This window comes from Lipophrys pholis (genome assembly GCF_963383615.2).
Source record: "Lipophrys pholis genome assembly, contig: SCAFFOLD_41, whole genome shotgun sequence".
In the NCBI taxonomy this organism is placed as follows: Eukaryota; Metazoa; Chordata; class Actinopteri; order Blenniiformes; family Blenniidae; genus Lipophrys; species Lipophrys pholis.
This window is the reverse complement of record NW_028291851.1, coordinates 246,086-265,977: the sequence shown is the minus strand read 5'-3', so window position 1 is coordinate 265,977 and position 19,892 is coordinate 246,086. Positions and strand designations below refer to the sequence as shown.

The 19,892-nt window shown below is 44.2% G+C and overlaps 1 protein-coding gene across 1 annotated transcript; it reads right to left on the bottom strand.

Moving 5' to 3' along the window:
• Positions 1-231: 231 nt before the first annotated feature.
• LOC308128434 (uncharacterized protein) lies at positions 232-11,520 on the bottom strand. Its single transcript, XM_080494134.1, has 4 exons — positions 11,212-11,520; positions 7,429-8,865; positions 2,841-2,948; positions 232-2,020 (listed from the first exon to the last, which is right to left on the bottom strand). Exons 1-4 carry the CDS (start codon positions 11,333-11,335, stop codon positions 1,965-1,967), a joined length of 1,725 nt encoding a protein of 574 aa, XP_080350260.1. The 5' UTR covers positions 11,336-11,520; the 3' UTR covers positions 232-1,964.
• Positions 11,521-19,892: the final 8,372 nt, after the last annotated feature.

The following is a 19,892-nucleotide window of genomic DNA, read 5'->3' as shown; positions in this document are numbered from 1 at the left end:
ATTAAGTACAAAATAGCTACTTCGATTTGTAAGTTTTGTTTCATTGCCAAAAACAGATATCAGCATGTTCTACTGATTAGCATTGTTAACCCTTCCTGCTTTAATCTCCTAACCGGGATTGGGGGACACAGGGGAGATCCGTCTTCTCCAGGGCCGAAGGCAGCTTTTCCTCCGGGGTTACTCCCGGAGACTTCACGCTTGTTCACAGTAGAGGTAGCACCGAAAGAACAGGCCGAAGAGTTGGGGCTTTATTGACTGACTGCACTGTAATATACACATTAAACTTTCTACCTACCCCCGGTCGCCGTGTCTGTCTCTCACTGTCATCACAGGTACTCACACAGCTGTAAGCTCCACAGGCTGATTCAGAAGGGCCTCAGTCACTCATGTTCACGCACTGAGCTGCCTGATCTACACACATTTGAGCGAGACACATCCCACAACAGAAGCCCCACCATGGACTGGTAATTAGCACTAATTCCATTCCATCTAAATAACATCAACTGGTACACAATCCCTATATCAATAGGCCTAAAATGTGAAGAGACAGCTGTGTCCAATATTACATAAATTTATAAATCAATGCAGGTCGGGTTAGTTAATTCTAATAGCAAGTGTCTATTCAGTGATAAAATTAGCAAATTTATCAGTGAACACGAGTGAAAAATATACATTGAAACGCAATTATTTCTATTTAGAAAGAGTACATTACACTTACACAATATATGAGACCTATTCTTTGGCGACCGGGAGTATTGCTGACTGACTGATCCAGTAATCAGAATACAACACTTACAAATGAAATAAAGTGTACGTATGTAAAAACATTGTCTCTTCAGCTTTTGTCTTATTTTTTTTAACAGGAACGATGAAAAAGAAAGAGCTTCTTAGAAAGTACATAGAACATTGTGAACGAGACCAGAGTCCCAAATAGACTGTAAAGCCTCTAGTGCAAATATGAACTGTTTATATGACTCACTCAAGTGACCCAGTCCCCGTACCGGTCCAGTGCTCTGTGCTGACGTTTGGGCCGTGATGCGTGCTGAGCCTGGTGGTGTGACTCTCCCTCCGCACCCCCACCATGGTCAAACATCACATGGGAAGGAGTGGATGGAGGAGACAGGATCCCACTGGAATCATTAGCAGGTGGGGCAGGCGGCCTGGAGTTGCTGGGGCCGTCACTAGTGGCAGTAGAGAAGAAGTTGTGCAGGCCGAGGTCCTGGTCTGCTGGGTCTCCATCCACAGCTGGTGGCAAGATCTCAGAAGGTGCCCAGTTCTGGGCTTGGTCCAGGACACAGGCGTTGTCCAGGGGCTCACGGCTGCGGGAATGTTTCAGTTGATCATGGTGGATGACTTTGACTTTGGCTCTGGGGCTCTTCTGGATCCGATAGACTAGATCATCCAACTGTCCCATAACAAAGAAAGGTCCTTCTTGGGAGGGAAGGAACTTTCTGACTTTATTTTTGAGGAAAGGATCTTTTGGAGTGTGACATTGAAACGTTCAACTTGGCTGTCTGACTGTGGACTGAATGGCGTGGTGTGGGTTTTCTCAATATCGAACAGACGGCACATTTCTTGGAATACCTCTAATTTGAAATCGCGTCCTTGGTCACTGTGCAGAGTGAGGCATTCCGAAACAACACACCCATTCTGTTGCGACGACGTGCACCACTGTCACAGCCTTTTTCGTCTGGGATTGGAAATGATTCAGTCCATTTTGTAAAATACTCCTCTATTACGAACACATAACAGTTTTTGCGATCCGTCTCATTGAGTGGGCCCACAATGTCCAGTGCAATACACTCCATGGGGGCTCCAACCCTGACCGTTCCCATGGGTGCTTGTGGAGTTTTGCGGGGTCTGGCTCTGCATGCACAGTCAGTACAAGTCTGCTCAGGCACACGGATCCAGACCACCCGGACTATTACCTGCTGCTGGTTTGCATCCAAACAGGTTCAGGTCCTTCACCTCTCAGTACCACCAGCTGCTCCAACACCACCAGGAGCTTCTGCTGCTGAACCTCAAGGAGATCAGAGAGGAAAACAGCAACAACAATCATGTCCCAGCTTCTTTTCATCATAAACAAAACATGCTTGCAGCACTGCATTATGTAATGATGGTGCAATATGTAACAAGGTGACACATTTTCAACTCATTAAGTCGTAACGCAGCATTTTTTAAATAATCTGCTGTATTTTGTAATAAAATTCTTGAATGCATATTCTAATAAACTTTGCCACTTTTTTTAAAAACATATTGCAACAGTTTATTACAGAATGTGGGTTAAATAATTAAATGCACTCAGTGGCACTTACAATCTAGTTTCATTTCTTCAAGCAAAAAGAAATGGCTGGTGGAAATACTGACTGGCTGTTAACTTTTAAAATCTACCAGCCACTATTGCAGGTGATCTAAAGTTCAACCTGATTTAGAGCCCTGCATTCTACAATTGCTCTGCCGGCAGGACATGAGCAAAAGCAAAGAGGGACTTATAATTCTAGTCCAACTGAATCATATTTTTTTTATCATGATTAAACATAGAACCATGCATACGGATTAAGGACGAAATGTATTACATAGCACACCAAATTATTACATTTCTCAAAAGTGGAACACCCATATTTTGTAATAACTTGTTGCATATGGCAAAATGTGGCAAAGTTTATTACAAAATGCGTTCAAGAATTTTATTACAAAATGTGGCCTTATTACATAATAAGTTGAAAATGTATTACATCATTACAAATTGCACAATTATTAATAATAGGGTGATCCAATAGTCTTAAAGTTTAAAGGAGTGTGTTTGTGTTTCCTCCGTCTGCCGGTCCACCATGAAGCACCTGCTGAAGACGGTGGAAAGTGGGATTCAGGCCAGCAGCTTGGTCTCGCCGTACCCCTGCAGCACTGCAATGCTGTGAGGGTGTCGTCTGCAGCCCTGCAGCTCTTTTCTGCCACACACATTTACATTCAAGAGGGAAGAAGAAATTCTTCTCACTTCATCTGTCTGCTGTGACATTCATCCTCTTTTCCACTTTTTACTGTAAAAACCCCCCAAACAAACACATTTGCTGATGATGTCAATAAGTTTGACGAATCGGCTGTTCACGGCAGCGAACACGCCAACCAGGTGGAGCGCAGGAAGCAGCGTCTCCTGGAGCAGATCCAGTCCCACCGGTTCCAGGACTGGGACCAGGATCAGGATCCTGAGATTCATTGGTACAGCTCGGAGTGGCCGGCACAGCTCCCGTTCTTCAGCCCCGACCTGGACTCACGGAACCACAAAGCAACAGGTCCGAATCCACAAACACGTCAGATCATTCGATGTGGTTTCTCCTTGATTTCACCATCAAAGGATCTTTGACCTTTCTTTGTTTGTGCTTAACAAAATGCAATAAGCCATCCAGTCCAATTTAAGTAGTTTTACAAAAGTAAATAAAAGCCCCAAATGTTAATGAATAGGAAAAACTCTGCAAAAATTTGAGCAACTGCTGCCAGAAAATCAGTCATCAAGCTGAGTCAGCCTTCATAATCATAGCATTTGTACTCAGTGTAACTAACACTAGTTGTTGATGTTGCCAGAAGATCATTTATAAATCAATTTTACTCTCTGAGGAAAGTTAACAAAACTACCCTGTATAAAGCCAAACCTCCATCAGACAGCACTGTCAAGATTATGATGACGATCACCTCCAGAAACTGTTTCCCGGGTCCCTGGACATGTTTCCCTGCTGTAGGCAAACGAGGGTGCCCACTCTTTGCCTACACGTCACACAGACGCACACCTACGCGTCACGCACGCACGCACGCACGCACGCACACACACACGCTTACCTGCGGCTGGAACTGTCAAACCGAGGTACTTCCGGGTTCGCGGTTAAGAGCGCTTAGTGGCGCGCAAAAAGAAACAGGGTGATACCATTATAGGGCGTATAATTGGTATACCCTATGGTACCGGGCTTAAACCGGCCTGAAGAATCCGGTATGAAAAGGGCTTTCCCTGTGGACAATTATGTAAACGTTTATAATTGTTTGCAGAATGTTTTGTGTCAGTTACTTAAGTTGTGTAAAGAAAACCCGGTAAGGGATAGTTGGTTTTCCCGAGGGAGGGGCTTGTAGTATAAAGGAGAGCTCTGTTCACTTAAACGGGGCTGTCGCTGAGCCTAGGAGGATGGTGGGTTGTTAGCTGGAAATAAGAAAGTCAATGTCCTCTACAGAATTAGTTTTGTTTCTTTTGTTCTAGTTTAAATCCTGCACTGTAAATATGAGCACTTTGTTGTAAATAAAACCACCCCAAACTGCAGTCTGCCGACTGGCCATCATTTTGTTGCATCGTGTTCTTTTTTTGGAAACTGGACCCGTGACAAAGATCACTGCCCTCTTCCTTCAAAAAGCTGCGGGCGGATCTCATGTGGCAGTTCTTTGCCCCTGGGCAGCAGCTTCCCACGTGACAGCCATCGGGACTCGCTGGGAAACACAACGGCCGTGTGATGGGAGCCCATTTCCTCACAGAGCTGAACAACTCTGGGCTTTGACTCCTCCTGTTTCCATGGAACTGACGGCCAGAGGGGGGAGGAGGACCACAATACTCTACTCAAGGAAAACTACAATCACTTTGAGAAAGCTTTACTCAAGTTCAAGTTAAATTACTAGTCTGAACATGTACTCAAGTAAAAGTATCTCATATAAAAGGTCCTCAGAGTAAAAGTTACTTAGTTACTCTTGGCAGTGGGAGAACGGTCTTCAGTTGTTAAATAAATAGTTTGAGACGAGGAAATCATTGCATGTTTCCACTGAAGAGTTTTACTTCCATGATATGTACTTCAGTACGTGTTGCAGGTAAACAAACAGTAGTTTTTCCTCCGTAGTGTAAAAAGAGAGAAAAATGAAATTACGACTCATTAATGTTAAATAAAAACAGTGAAGAACAAAAGCCATTGGATTCACGTCAACATTTTACTTCCATTACTTCAAAGTTCACATCTGCTCATACAAGATTTTTAACCTCACATTTTCCAAACCACAGAAAGCAGCATTGTTAGAACTACTAATGAAAAGTGCTTCTTTAACCTTCATTATCAAGCAGGGACCTTTCGTCAGCCTCTGTGCAGTTCAACACAAATGGAAACCAAACTGATTGAAATCTTCTCATTTTGGTGACAAAGCAGAAACTAAATGATTTCCTGAAGCGTCTCAACAGGGTTTAAATCAGCAATGTTGACTTCAAACTGGAGGAGACCTTGTGATTCTGGGCTCAAGCTGGACTTCCTGAACCACATCTGTTGGAGCTCCATTCCCATCTCCACCTGTCCAAGTGTCCTTGAGCAAGACACTGAACCCCAAACTGCTCCCAGTGGATGGACTGAGTGCCTTGCCATTGGTGTGTGAATGAATGGGTGAATGTGATGAACAGTGTAAAGCACTTTGGGGCCTGCTAAAGGCCTCTGCATCCTCCCATAAGAAGAAGAAGAAAAGTTCAGCGCTGACGTCAGCCAGCTGCTGGAAAACATGCTTGTTCAGCAGGAGAGTTCATACTCTCACCCCCTCACAGCTGACACTTCTGTAAAACCTTTTAACTTTTCAACTGCAGCTTATTTCTCACTTCAAGCGTTTTCAGAAATACATTTCTCTGAAGTGTTTCAGTAAGAAAAGAGAAAGTTTGTGTCCAGGACATGATGTTGGTCTGGTTTTAACTGCAGGAACTGACAGTCCTGACGGTTGGTACTGCTGAACAAAAAGTCTCTGGCCAGAGGGAGCTGGCTGAAGAACATGACATCATTTAGTAAGGCAAGACTCTGGAGTGCCCAACTTTCTTCTTCTTCTTATGGAGGATGAATCGGCTTTTATACGCTGGAAAAACACTATATAAGTGAAATCCATCCACACATCTCACATAGAGTCTTTCAGGATTTCATCTCTTTATGGGTTTTCATGTGTCGCCGCAATTTTCTACGATCACAGAAACTTTTCCCACATGTTTCACAAGAATACGGCTTCTCACCTGTGTGAGTTCTCTTGTGTATCTTCAAATCATTTGATACACTGAAACTTTTCCCACATGTTTCACAAGAATACGGCTTCTCACCTGTGTGAGTTCTCTTGTGTATCTTCAAATCATTTGATAGACAGAAACTTTTCCCACATGTTTCACAAGAATACGGCTTCTCACCTGTGTGAGTTCTCTTGTGTTTCTTCAAACTATTTGATCCCTTGAAACTTTTCCCACATGTTTCACAAGAATACGGCTTCTCACCTGTGTGAATTCTCTTGTGTATCTTCAAATCATTTGATACACAGAAACTTTTCCCACATGTTTCACAAGAATACGGCTTCTCACCTGTGTGAATTCTATTGTGTATCTTCAAATCATTTGATACACTGAAACTTTTCCCACATGTTTCACAAGAATACGGCTTCTCACCTGTGTGAGTTCTCTTGTGTATCTTCAAACTATTTGATTCACTGAAACTTTTCCCACATGTTTCACAAGAAAATGGTTTCTCACCTCTGTGTGAATTTTTTTGTGTCTCGTCAAATTAGCCTGTCGAGTGAAGCGTTTACCACATGTTTCACAAGAATACGGCTTCTCACCTGTGTGAATTATCTTGTGTATCTTCAAATCATTTGATACACTGAAACTTTTCCCACATGTTTCACAAGAATACGGCTTCTCACCTGTGTGAATTCTCTTGTGTATCTTCAAATGACTCCCTCCACTGAAACCTTTCCCACATGTTTCACAAGAAAATGGTTTCTCACCTGAGTGAATTTTTTTGTGTCTCGTCAAACTAGCCTGTCGAATGAAGCATTTACCACATGTTTCACAAGAATACGGCTTCTCACCTGTGTGAGTTTTCTTGTGTATCTTCAAATATTTTGATACACTGAAACTTTTCCCACATGTTTCACAAGAATACGGCTTCTCACCTGTGTGAGTTCTCTTGTGTATCTTCAAATCATTTGATACACTGAAACTTTTCCCACATGTTTCACAAGAATACGGCTTCTCACCTGTGTGATTTCTCTTGTGTATCTTCAAATCATTTGATCCTCTGAAACTTTTCCCACATGTTTCACAAGAATAAGGCTTCTCACCTGTGTGAGTTCTCTTGTGTCTCATCAAATCATTTGATCCACTGAAACTTTTCCCACATGTTTCACAAGAAAATGGTTTCTCACCTGAGTGAGTTTTCTTGTGTCTCGTCAAATTAACCTGTTGAATGAAACTTTTCCCACATGTTCTACAAGAATACGGCTTCTCACCTGTGTGAATTCTCTTGTGTATCTTCAAATCATTTGATCCTCTGAAACTTTTCCCACATGTTTCACAAGAATAAGGCTTCTCACCTGAGTGAGTTTTTTTGTGTCTCGTCAAATTACCCTGTTCAATGAAGCATTTCCCACATGTTTCACAAGAATACGGTTTCTCACCTGTGAGAGTTCTCTTCTGCACCAACAAACCATCCTGTCCGGTGGAACTTTTAACAAAGATTTCACCACTTTTCTTCTTATCATTGAAAGTTGTTAAATTCTGACGTAATCTAGGTTTTTTCGGGACCATAGTTCCACATGTTTCCTCACAAAGAAGCTTTTCACATTCAGCCTGCTTCTCTGACACAGGGCATTTGTCCACACAATCACTCTGAAACATGCTTCTTCTTTTCATCTCTGCATTTCTACTTGATTCTGAGTCAACAAGTTTTTTCACATCGTGGACTTCAGAGTCATGAGAGAGGAACTGCTCAGTGTCTGGTACTTCTTCTGGTTCACTCAGGGAACTTTGTTCCTCAATTGAAGGAACGCTAAAGGAATCACCTTCAAACTTCAGTAGAAGCCGCTCTCCTTCCTGGCTGGTACAGAGTTCCTGGTGCCCCTCAATCTGTGGAGGTTCTGGTTCTACTGGTTCCTCTTTGATCTGTGGAGGTTCTGGTTCTTCTGGTTCCTCTTTGATCTGTGGAGGTTCTGGTTCTTCTGGCTCCCCTTTGATCCGTGGAGGTTCTGGTTCTACTGGTTCCTCTTTGATCTGTGGAGGTTCTGGTTCTTCTGGCTCCCCTTTGGTCCGTGGAGGTTCTGGTTCCTTTTTGATCTGTGGAGGATCTGGGTCTACTGGTTCCTCTTTGATCTGTTGAGGTTCTGGTTCTTGTTCCTCTTTTATCTGTGCAGGTCCTGGTTCTTCTGGTTCCTCTTTAATCTGTGGAGGTTCTGGTTCTTCTAGTTCCTCTTTGATTTGTGGAAGTTCTGGTTCTTCTTTCATATGTGGACTTTCTGGTTCCTCTTTGATCCGTGGACGTTCTGGTTCTTCTGGTTCCATTTTGATCTGTGGAGGTTCTGGTTCTTCTTTGATCCATGGAGGGTCTGGTTCTTCTGGTTCCTCTTTGATTTGTGAAGGTTCTGGTTCATCTGGTTCCTTTTTGCTCTGTGGAGGTTCTGGTTGTTCTGGTTCCTCTTTGATCTGTGAAGGTTCTGGTTGTTCTGGTTCCTCTTTGATCTGTGGAGGTTCTGGTTGTTCTGGTTCCTCTTTGATCTGCGGAGGTTCTGGTTGTTCTGGTTCCTCTTTGATCTGCGGAGGTTCTGGTTGTTCTGGTTCCTCTTTGATCTGCGAAGGTTCTGGTTGTTCTGGTTCCTCTTTGTTCTGTGGAGGTTCTGGTTGTTCTGGTTCCTCTTTGATCTGTGAAGGTTCTGGTTGTTCTGGTTCCTCTTTGATCTGTGAAGGTTCTGGTTGTTCTGGTTCCTCTTTGATCTGTGAAGGTTCTGGTTGTTCTGGTTCCTCTTTGATCTGTGAAGGTTCTGGTTCTTCCTGCTCCAGACTGGAGTTTGTTCCCGGTTTAAAGAGCTGCTCCTCCCTACAGTCACGGTGCAGTTGGAGCTCTGGAGAGACAAAAAAGTACAAAATAAAAGTTACATTACTTCTACAGCTCCCGATTTAAAATGACTCAGACGAGTAATTTCATTACAATAAAATCACCTGAGGGAATTATGGCAATGAATTAAAGATGAAAACCAAATGTGTTAAAGGACCAATGAAAATATGAGCAGTAATAAAAAAGAGAATGAAAATGTCTGGTTCAATCTGCAGGGCGACTAAAATAGGAAAGAATTTAGATTTTCTTCCTTCAACCATAAACGGGGGATTTCATAGGAGGGAATCCAAATGGCTGCTCTATATTGGACGGCTTTTCAAAAAGGGAAAATAGGAAACCATTTGAGCAGCTGAAAACTGAATTTGATCTGCCAACACAAGACTTTTATAAATTCTTACTAATTAGAAGCCGTCTTCTAAAACACAAAGGATGGGAATTCTTAGGTAAAGAACCAAATGAAGTAGAGAAAGTACTAATGACCAAGCTGGAGAAGAAGAAGAAAGTCTTTTCAAAGCTTTAGAAAGCAGCTGAACAAGACAACAACATGAGCTTTAAATAGAAATGGCAAAGTGAAAGAAAGAAGAATTGGGGGGAATCATTTAAAGAAGGACATCAAAGGTTTAGGAGCATTATATGGAAAGAAGGTGAATGAAATGAAAAACACAAGATGTTCTGGTCCCACTAAATATGTCCTAATATAGTAAAACATGTGATCAATGCTGGAGGGGTTGTGGTCCAGTAGGAGACTAGAGACATATATTCTGGGACCGTCCCAAACTCAGAGAATATTGGAAAAATATACAGAAAGAGATCAAAAGAATCTTGGATGAAAACATTGATTTAGACCTGAAATGATTTTTATTGGGTTTTAAACCCAATAATAGAATGTTACTTATTGTAGAAAAGTAAAAGATTAGAGTGTGCTGGCTGGAACCAAACCCCCCCTGCATAAAGCAATGGTGGGACCCAATCAAAGATGTGCTGACTATGGAACAAGTAAGAGCAAGGTTCCAAAACAAAGTGAAGGAATGTGAAGACCTGTGGTCTCCCTATATACAAAGGAGGATTCTAACAGAATCACCCCACAAGGGACTTACTTCATTATTTACAAAGCACTCTCATTAACATCTACTGGTTGGTTGGTTTTGATTTGAATTAACATCTCTAACTAAGGTATTTACTTGTTGTGTTTGCATGAAGCAGATTTGTTTTAGGATCATTTCATTACATTATTTAGACATTTAAGAAGCGGGTGTCTGGACACATGGTGAAAGGGGGAGAAGAATAAAGAGGTAGAAAGGTAGACAGACATTCTAGGAAGGAGACGGAGGGCATCCATCTTTCTCTTTCTTTTTCCTTCTCTTGATTGGATGGAAGGTTTTTTAACAGACCTTCAGTACGGCTGTTTGTATGGAGGGACGGCTGTTTAAAGTAGGAATGGAAAAGACAAGTTTCATTGATCTACAATCTATTTATTTATCTTTTCATTTACTTAATGACAAAAGACTAGATTAATAGGAGGAACAGAGGAGGAAGAGAAGGGAGGGTCCCACATTTGTTGATGATGTCATTTAGTTGTTTGGTTCTTTTGGTTTTTATGTCCTTCTAAACAGATATTGGAAATGTATTTGTAAGATAAGAATACTGCATGTACCATACTCATATGCTGATTTGAACAAATAAAATAAAAAAGGAAGTGTAACAATCTTTTCAAACATCTTAGATGTTCATATTTCTAAAACTCTAGTTGCTGAAGTATTTTAACTTGATAATTCTTCCATGTTGTCATTTGGAGCCTCACTGTTCCAGAGACAAGAGGTTTACATTCTTCCAGGTGCTTTGGCCTCCATGTTCCTCCATGTTGGTTTCACTGATACTCAGAGACAATCGTCTTTTAATATGGAAACCTGGAGCCAGGAAGTGTCTGCATCCTGAGGCTGGAGGCTTGAGGAGGGACTATTCTCTGCTGTGATTGGACTGGAGAGGACAGGAAGTGACCAAACACAGGAAGTGACCAAACAATGCAAATCCACTGAAATCAGAAATGATTAAGAAAAATCCCCTCTAGGTTTTGTCAATGGCTGCTCATATTATTATTTTAACCTTGTTTCAATGTATTGTCAGGTAGTTCCAGGTGATTCTAGACGCTCTTCTCCTGTTTCTGACTTCAACTACAACTGTGTATTGATTAAAACCTGGAAACATGGAAAAGAGTCAAAGTCTGAGTTCAATCCAAGTTTCCCTCCAGAAACACAAATCCTGCTTCTGTGTGCGGTGGATAAACCAAACCCAGTCAGAACAATGGAGATCCTGCTCCAGTCACATTCATGTGTTCATTCCCACTTTTCCAGACCTGTTCTGTGGAGCTTGATTTGAGGGTTCCAGATGGTTTCCAGCAGTCTGTGCTGAATATCAACCTCCTCCTCGTGCTGGACGATAGTTTGTTCAAACTCTCCCAAAGCCTGAACTGAACTCATTGTTGCTGCACGAGATGAAATGTTTCCTCTGTGAGACACGACAACACAGCCGAGAGAGTCCAACAAGCTCCAAACAGTAGTGGAGGGCGGCTCGAGCTAAAATATCCACGTATTCTCCGTGGCTCTGCACACTCCTGGAACGCCACTCGCGCTTGCTCCATTCCTCCCGTTCCTGTTTCCGGTCTGATGTCACGTGACCACCCAGGAACCATAGACATAAACACACGAGACTCCGCGCAGCCTGTGTCCGCCCAGCGCTCCGATACGTCAGAGCGGCCGCCATCTTGTGAGGGGCAAGTCTGCCCCGTCAGCCTAAACAACTCTGTGTGACAGCGACGTGTTTCTGAAGAAAACCACGCAAATATACATTTACAGGACTGTGAAGAATTATTGCTTTCATTTTTAATTCATTAAACTAAAAAGTATTTCATTTATATATTTATTCAATGTAGCATACTTAGAGAAAGTATTGAGAGGAAATGGAAGCAGTCTGAAGACGGGACATTGGGACGCTGTCCTCTCCTTTTAGAGCAACAACATGATGGAGCCATGACAACAATATATAAAGTCTTTATTTACACACAATATGGCATTTATGTACAATGAACATGTACATTAGTACAAGTTATAACTTTTTGTGTAACAAATTTAGATTTGTTTTTTACATATTTACACACAATAACATATTTACCTGTTATACTTTCATTTATTTGTACATAGTTACCTTTAATATTACATAGAAAATACTAGTTAGATATTTACCTATTCCATATTTATTTATTGACACATTTATCTATTATTCCATATTATATGACATATTCTCTTCCAGCTCTTCAGTTATTAGATGTTTCCCTCTCAGTTCCTCCAGAAGACCCCCCACTGTGCTCTTTGCCCTCCGTTCTCCATCTCTTCATTCCTCTCCTCTCTTCTCAGACTCTCCACCTCGGCCATGGCTTCACTGAGTCTGGCTGTCAGAGCATCAGGACATGTGGGCAGTGATAGGAGAGGTCCTAGTGAGGACCAGATGGACCTGTTCAGAGTCCTGTGTTATCACATTCATTCACTGCTTGTTCAACGTGCAACCAGTTGATCTGCTCTCCTAATCAATATATATAATAATACTGTCTGTGTACATGTCAGTATGTCTAACAGGAGTGAGGGGTGACATGTTGCTCAGCTGTTTGAGAACAGCCAGACAGAACTTCCTACTGGGATCAGGCTGAGGTTCTCCTGCTGGAACAGGCGGGGAACAGAACACTGACTGGTTCTGAGACACTGGTTCTTTAGAAATGTAATATTCTCCACACTGTAACTAAAAGAGCCTCCGTCAGATGAACCCAATAGACCTTGATATTGTTGTTGTTGTTTGAGGGCGAGCTTAAGCCAGGGAATAGAGAGCATTCCCCACGGCTCCAGCTCATCTATGTCCCAAGTTAATGTTATATGATCTAAACACAACGACAACAACAATAAATATGTTTGTCCTCCCTGTGGAAGGTAATCCCACGCTGTCCATTGTCCTCATTGTCTCTGTTTGGACAACCTAAAGCAGAACAGTGATGTGGTATCGTTGCTGAAGTCCTGACAAATGCCCCTCCCAAGATGGCGGACGCACTGACCGATGTTCCTGCCAGTCGGTGAGGCGTCTAGTGTATATGTCTATGTTGTGAACGGCTGCATAATGACGCAGGTATGTGACATCATCAGCAGAGAGAGATGAGACTGTGGCCGTTTTCCAATACCTATACTTGTCTATACTTGTGCTCTCGTGTACTCGTGAAACGTCATCAGTGGGAGACCAAGTACTGTTCCAATTCTTAGGCCGTTGTAGGTACCAGATCTGTCCGGGCTACCAGATCTGTCCGGGGCGGGGCTTGCGCATGCGCCTGTCGATGACGTCACACAATGTGACTTACGGCAACTCCATCTGGACAAACTACATTACGGATTCATTGATGAATAGATAGATCGATAGATAGATAGATGGATGGATGGATGGATGGATGGATGGATGGATGGATGGATGGATGGATGGATGGATGGATGGATGGATGGATGGATAGATAGATAGATAGATAGATAGATAGATAGATAGATAGATAGATAGATAGATAGATAGATAGATAGATAGATAGATAGATAGATAGATAGATAGATAGATAGATAGATAATTACTGTTACTTTTTGTTTGACATATTTTTGTATAGTTTTCATTATTAATATACACACACCTGGACAAAATCTTTGGTACACCTTTGTTAATCAAAGAAATACCCACAATGGCCAGAGAAATATCTTGAATCTGACAAAATTAAAAATAAATAAAAATGTAATGATTTTTCCTCCTTGGTTGTCTCCCATGAAGTCTACTGTGGCTCAAACAATGACGAATGGTGCAATCTGACACTGATGTACCTTGACCTTGGAGTTGATCTTTAATTTATTGGGGTATTGTTATGGGCTCTTTTGTTACCATTCATATTATCCATGTCTTTACTTTGTCATCAGTTTTCCTCCTGTGGCCACGTCCAGAGAGAGTGGCTACAGTCCCGTGGATCTAAAATTTCTGTATAATATGTGAAACTGTCATCACAGGAGCATCAAGCTGCTCTCATTGCGGGGCAAGTTGTGAAGACAGCCAATCAGAGCGAAGCTCAGAGGGCAGGTGGCTGTAAGTGAAAGCAGCTGAGACTTTTAAGAGACGTCTAAACTTTACACATTTTGCAGGACGTCTACGCATCAGTTCCATTGATTACGTTATATTTATATGATGTAACGTTGCAGTCTTAGTTACACAGTTTTGCTTGATTCCAGTTTACTTGCAGTATCACTTTACCTTCGCTCATTAAGCACTAGAAGAAGGTGTGTTGCCGTGCAACAGCAGCAGCAGCAGGTCACAAACTACTGGAATGACATCTGGTCACACGTCACACGTGACAACCAGGACAAGAAGCTAAAGGTGCGCTACCCAAGTGGCTGCACGGTACAACAGCTCCTGACTTTTTCCTACTTTTTTCCTATTTTCTCCTACTAACTGTTCTTATAGTGGATCTTTTTTGTACGACAATCATCCTGTCACAAGATGGACAGAACTCTGGCCAAGTCTGTCCTGGTTTTTCTCATTTTAATAACTTTACTGGCTACACCTGTGATCGCGGATGCCGGGCGCTGTGGCGGTCCTATAGTTTACACTCGGGATCAGCTGTTAGCCCTCGGTAACGCAGCTAAGCTAACCGGCCAAAGACCCGATGTTCCACCCGGGCTGAAGAGAAAGACCCGATGTTCCCCCCGGGCTGAAGAAAAAAAACCCGATGTTCCCCCCTGGGCTGAAGAGAAAGACCCGATGTTCCCCCCTGGGCTGAAGAGAAAGACCTGATGTTCCCCCCGGGCTGAAGAGAAAGACCTGATGTTCCCCCCGGGCTGAAGAGAAAGACCCGATGTTCCCCCCGGGCTGAAGAGGAGGAGACGGGGGGGCCGTGCCGGGGTAAAACACTGCAACAGGAAGCGACGCTACAAACCCATCCTCCCATCGATCGTCACCGGGAACGTAAGATCCCTTACAAACAAGATGGACGAGCTCGCGGCGCTAACCCGGCATCAGAGGGAATATCAGGAATGTAGCCTGATGCTATTCACGCAGACCTGGCTAACGGAGCTAACACCGGACTAGAACGTTCCGCTGGATGGTTTCCACCTGACAGGAGACAGGACAAAGGAAGGTCAGAGGAAAGGAGGAGGGCTGGCAGTGTTTGTGAACGATAGACGGTGTAATCCCGGTACATCACTGTTAAAGAACAACTCTGCTGTCAGGACATTGAACTGTTAGCGGTTAGCATGAGTATTACCTGCCGCGGGAATTCTCACAGGTTATGGCGATAACTGCGTACGTTCCCCCTCTGCTAACGCCCACGCAGCGTGTGATGTCCTGCACTCGCTCACAAACAGGCTGCAGACACACCACCCACAGGCTCTCCTCCATCACCGGGGACTTTAATCATGCCTCTCCTTCCTCCACCCTGTCCACCTTCAAACAATATGTCACCTGCTGCACCAGAGACAATAAAATACTGGACCTTTTCTATGCCAACACCAAGGGGGGATACCCCTCATCTCCTCTCCCTCCCCTTGGCCGATCAGATCACAACCTTGTGCCCCTCCTGCCTGTGTACAAACCTCTGGTACACAGACAACCAGCTGTGACCCGCACAATTAACATCTGGTCCGATGAGGCAGAAGAGGCTCTCAAAGACTGTTTTGAGACAACTGCATAGGAAGGGTTCTATGAGGACCACGGGGAGGACATCGACGGCCTCACAAACTGCATCACAGACTACATAAACTTCTGTGTGGATTACACGGTACCCACCAAGACCATACGCTGGTTTGCCAACAGCAAACCGTGGATCACTCCTGAGATAAGGGCCGTCCTCAGGGACAAAAGGACGGCCTGTGAATCAAAAGACAGGGAGGAGATGAGGACTGTGCAGAGAGAGCTGAGGAGGAAGATCAGGGAGGGGAAAAGCAGCTACAGGAGGAAGATGGAGGAACAGCTGCAGCAGCGGAATGTCAGCGGAGTCTGGAAGGACCTGAAAGCGATCTCGGGTCACAAGGACTCCAACACCGAGCTGGTTCTGGACCAGGAGGGGGTGAATGATCTGAACATTTTCTTCAACAGATTTGAACAGACATCCGCCCCTCCCCCGACCCATTCTATCCCGCTGAAATCACCACCACCAGCTGTCCCCACCCCCATCCCACCCCCCTGCACACTGCTCTCTGCTCCCCTCAGTGTCAGCCACACCCTCACTCCCACAACTACCCCCCCACAGCCCCCCTGCTCCAGCCTGTCCTTCACAACAGCCCAGGTGAACAGAGAGCTGAGGAGGCTAAAGGTCAGGAAGGCTACCGGTCCGGATGGCATCAGCTCCAGACTCCTCAGAACCTGTGCAGACCAGCTCAGTGGGGTCATGGGGCACATGTTCAACCTGAGCCTTCAACTGGGGAGAGTACCACAGCTCTGGAAGACGACCTGTGTGGTACCGGTGCCGAAGATCTCCCGCCCCAAGGACTTCAACCACTTCAGGCCGGTGGCGCTGACATCACACCTGATGAAGACCTTGGAGAGGTTGGTCCTTCTCCATCTGGACCCCCTGGTGAGCTCATCGATGGACCAGCTGCAGTTGGCCTACCAGCCAGGCATCGGGGTGGAGGACGCTGTCCTCTACCTCATGGAGAGATCTCTCTCTCACCTGGAGAGGGCTGGGAGCACTGTGAGGATCATGTTCTAGGATTCCTCCAGAGCTTTCAACACCATCCAGCCCACGCTTCTGGAGGACAAGCTGCAGCACACTGGAGTCGACCCACACCTCACATCCTGGCTCCTGGACTACCTGACCAACCGGCCACAGTTTGTGAGGACACGGGACTGTGTGTCTGACCTGGTCATCTGCAGTACGGGGGCTCCACAGGGGACGGTCCTGGCTCCCTTCCTCTTCACCCTCCACACTGCAGACTCCTCCCACAACACATCCACCTGTCACCTGCAGAAGTTCTCTGACGACTCCGCCATCATCGGCCTCATCACCAACGACAACGAGGCGGAGTACAGAGAACTCAACCTGGACTTTGTGGACTGGTGCCAGCGGAACCACCTCCTGATCAATGCGGGTAAAACCAAAGAGCTGGTGGTGGACTTCCGCAGGCGGAGACCCACTCCCCCTACACCGGTGAACATCCAGGGAAAGGACATTGAGATAGTGGACTCTTCTAAGTACCTGGGTGTTCACCTGAACAATAAACTGGACTGGTCTGACACCACCCAAGCTCTCTACAAGAAGGGCCAGAGCAGACTCCATCTACTGCGGAGACTCAGGTCCTTTGGACTGCAGGGAGCGCTCCTGAGGACCTTTTATGACTCAGTGGTGGCATCAGCCATCTTCTATAGAGTGGTCTGCTGGAGCAGCAGCACTCCGGCTGCAGACAGGAACCAACTGAACCAACTGGTGAGGAAGGCCAGCTCTGTCCTGGGCTGCCCCCCCTGGACCCTGTGGAGGTGGTGGGAGACAGGAGGATGTTGAAGAAGCTTTCATCCCTGATGGAGACCGTCTCCCACCCCCTACATGGTACCGTCACATCACTGGGCAGCTCCGTCAGTGACAGGCTTCTCCACCCGCGGTGTCTGAAGGAGAGACTCCGCCGGTCCTTCCTCCCTGCTGCAGTCAGACTCTTCAACCAAGCCTGCTCCCAGGAGACCACTGCACACCACCACCGGACAATATCACTCCACTCCAACTGGGCAAGAAGTAGTGCTATAACTATAATAATCTATAAGAACGTATTTACTATGTAAAATACATCCACCCCCATATTCTGTACATGTCCACACTTATAGGCTCCGTGTGTATATTCTTCTATTATATTGTATTTGTATCTGCTTTTTTTAGTTCCTGCTATGTGTACTTCTTTCTCTGTACTATCCTGCTGCTGTACCACTGCACATTTCTCCACACGTGAGATAAATAAAGGGATATCTTATCTTATCTTATCTAAGAAGACCGTCTGTAAACAGTGTGGAGCAGAAATCAGTGGGAAAACTCCACCAAGCTCAAGCGGCACTGACAGACTTCTCATCCAGAATTACATGTGAAGGGAAACACACATGCTGAGGTTATTTGATGGGATAAAGCACCACGTTTCAGCTAAACTTGGAATAAAAGAGAAGCTAAAAGAACCTACCTCTGAACTGTATCGATTAGAAGATTGACTCACTGAACTAATATGAGTATAAGTATAAATATTCAATGTGCTCAAATTGAATCAAATGTGTTTTATTATAGTGACGGTGTGTGTGTGTGTGTGTGTGTGTGTGTGTGTGTGTGTGTGTGTGTGTGTGTGTGTGTGTGTGTGTGTGTGTGTGTGTGTGTGTGTCTGTGTCTGTGTCTGTGTGTGAGTGTGTGTGTGTCTGTGTGTGTGTCTGTGTCTGTGTCTGTGTGTGTGTGTGTGTGTGTGTGAGTGTGTGTGTGAGTGTGTGTGTGTGTGTGTGTGTGTGTGTGTGTGTGTGTGTGTGTGTGTGTGTGTGTGTGTGTCTGTGTCTGTGTGTGTGTGTGTGTGTGTGAGTGTGTGTGTGAGTGTGTGTGTGTCTGTGTGTGTGTCTGTGTCTGTGTCTGTGTGTGTGTGTGTGTGTGTGTGAGTGTGTGTGTGAGTGTGTGTGTGTGTGTGTGTGTCTGTGTCTGTGTGTGTGTGTGTGTGTGTGTGTGTCTGTGTCTGTGTCTGTGTCTGTGTCTGTGTGTGTGTGTGTGTGTGTGTGTGTGTGTGTGTGTGTGTGTGTGTGTGTGTGTGTGTGTGTGTGTGTGTGTGTGTGTGTGAGTGTGTGTGTGAGTGTGTGTGTGTGTGTGTGTGTGTGTGTGTGTGTCTGTGTCTGTGTGTGTGTGTGTGTGTGTGTGTGTGTGTCTGTGTCTGTGTCTGTGTCTGTGTGTGTGTGTGTGTGTGTGTGTGTGTGTGTGTGTGTGTGTGTGTGTGTGTGTGTGTGTGTGTGTGTGTTCCGGAGGATCAGCAAGCTTGTTTTCACAACTTTTGTGAAAATGCCATGCTCACGTTTTTGACATCAAGAATGACATAAAATACATGTTTTGTAATATACAACTGTTAAACCTGTCTGTATTGCATATTAAAACTTGAATACCATTCTATACCATACTGGTGGATATTTCTTATGACTGGATATTGTGGAGAAACACTTCATCGACTAAGTCCACCATGGATGTCGTCATATTTTATTGACTAAACTAGACTAAGACTAAAACGGTTTCAGATGACTAAACTAGACTAAGACTAAAACGGTTTCAGATGACTAAACTAGACTAAGACTAAAACGGTTTCAGATGACTAAACTAGACTAAGACTAAAACGGTTTCAGATGACTAAACTAGACTAATACTAAAACGGTTTCAGATGACTAAACTAGACTAAGACTAAAACGGTTTCAGATGACTAAACTAGACTAAGACTAAAACGGTTTCAGATGACTAAACTAGACTAAGACTAAAACGGTTTCAGATGACTAAACTAGACTAAGACTAAAACGGTTTCAGATGACTAAACTAGACTAATACTAAAACGGTTTCAGATGACTAAACTAGACTAAGACTAAAACGGTTTCAGATGACTAAACTAGACTAAGACTAAAACGGTTTCAGATGACTAAACTAGACTAATACTAAAACGGTTTCAGATGACTAAACTAGACTAAGACTAAAACGGTTTCAGATGACTAAACTAGACTAAGACTAAAACGGTTTCAGATGACTAAACTAGACTAAAGCTAAATGGTGTACTATGGGTACTCAAAAGACTAAGTCAGAATTTCTAACAGTGGTATAGTCATACAAGCCAACACTGATTTTGAGTCAGCAGGTCAGATGACTTGGGAATTATTGTGTTAGAATTAGTGACAGCTGGCCAATAGAGGGCGCTAACTATAAAACTTATTCCAAAAAATGTCACAAAATCCTTGATGCATTTGCTCTGAACCACAACAACCGAGGTATGGTTTAATCAT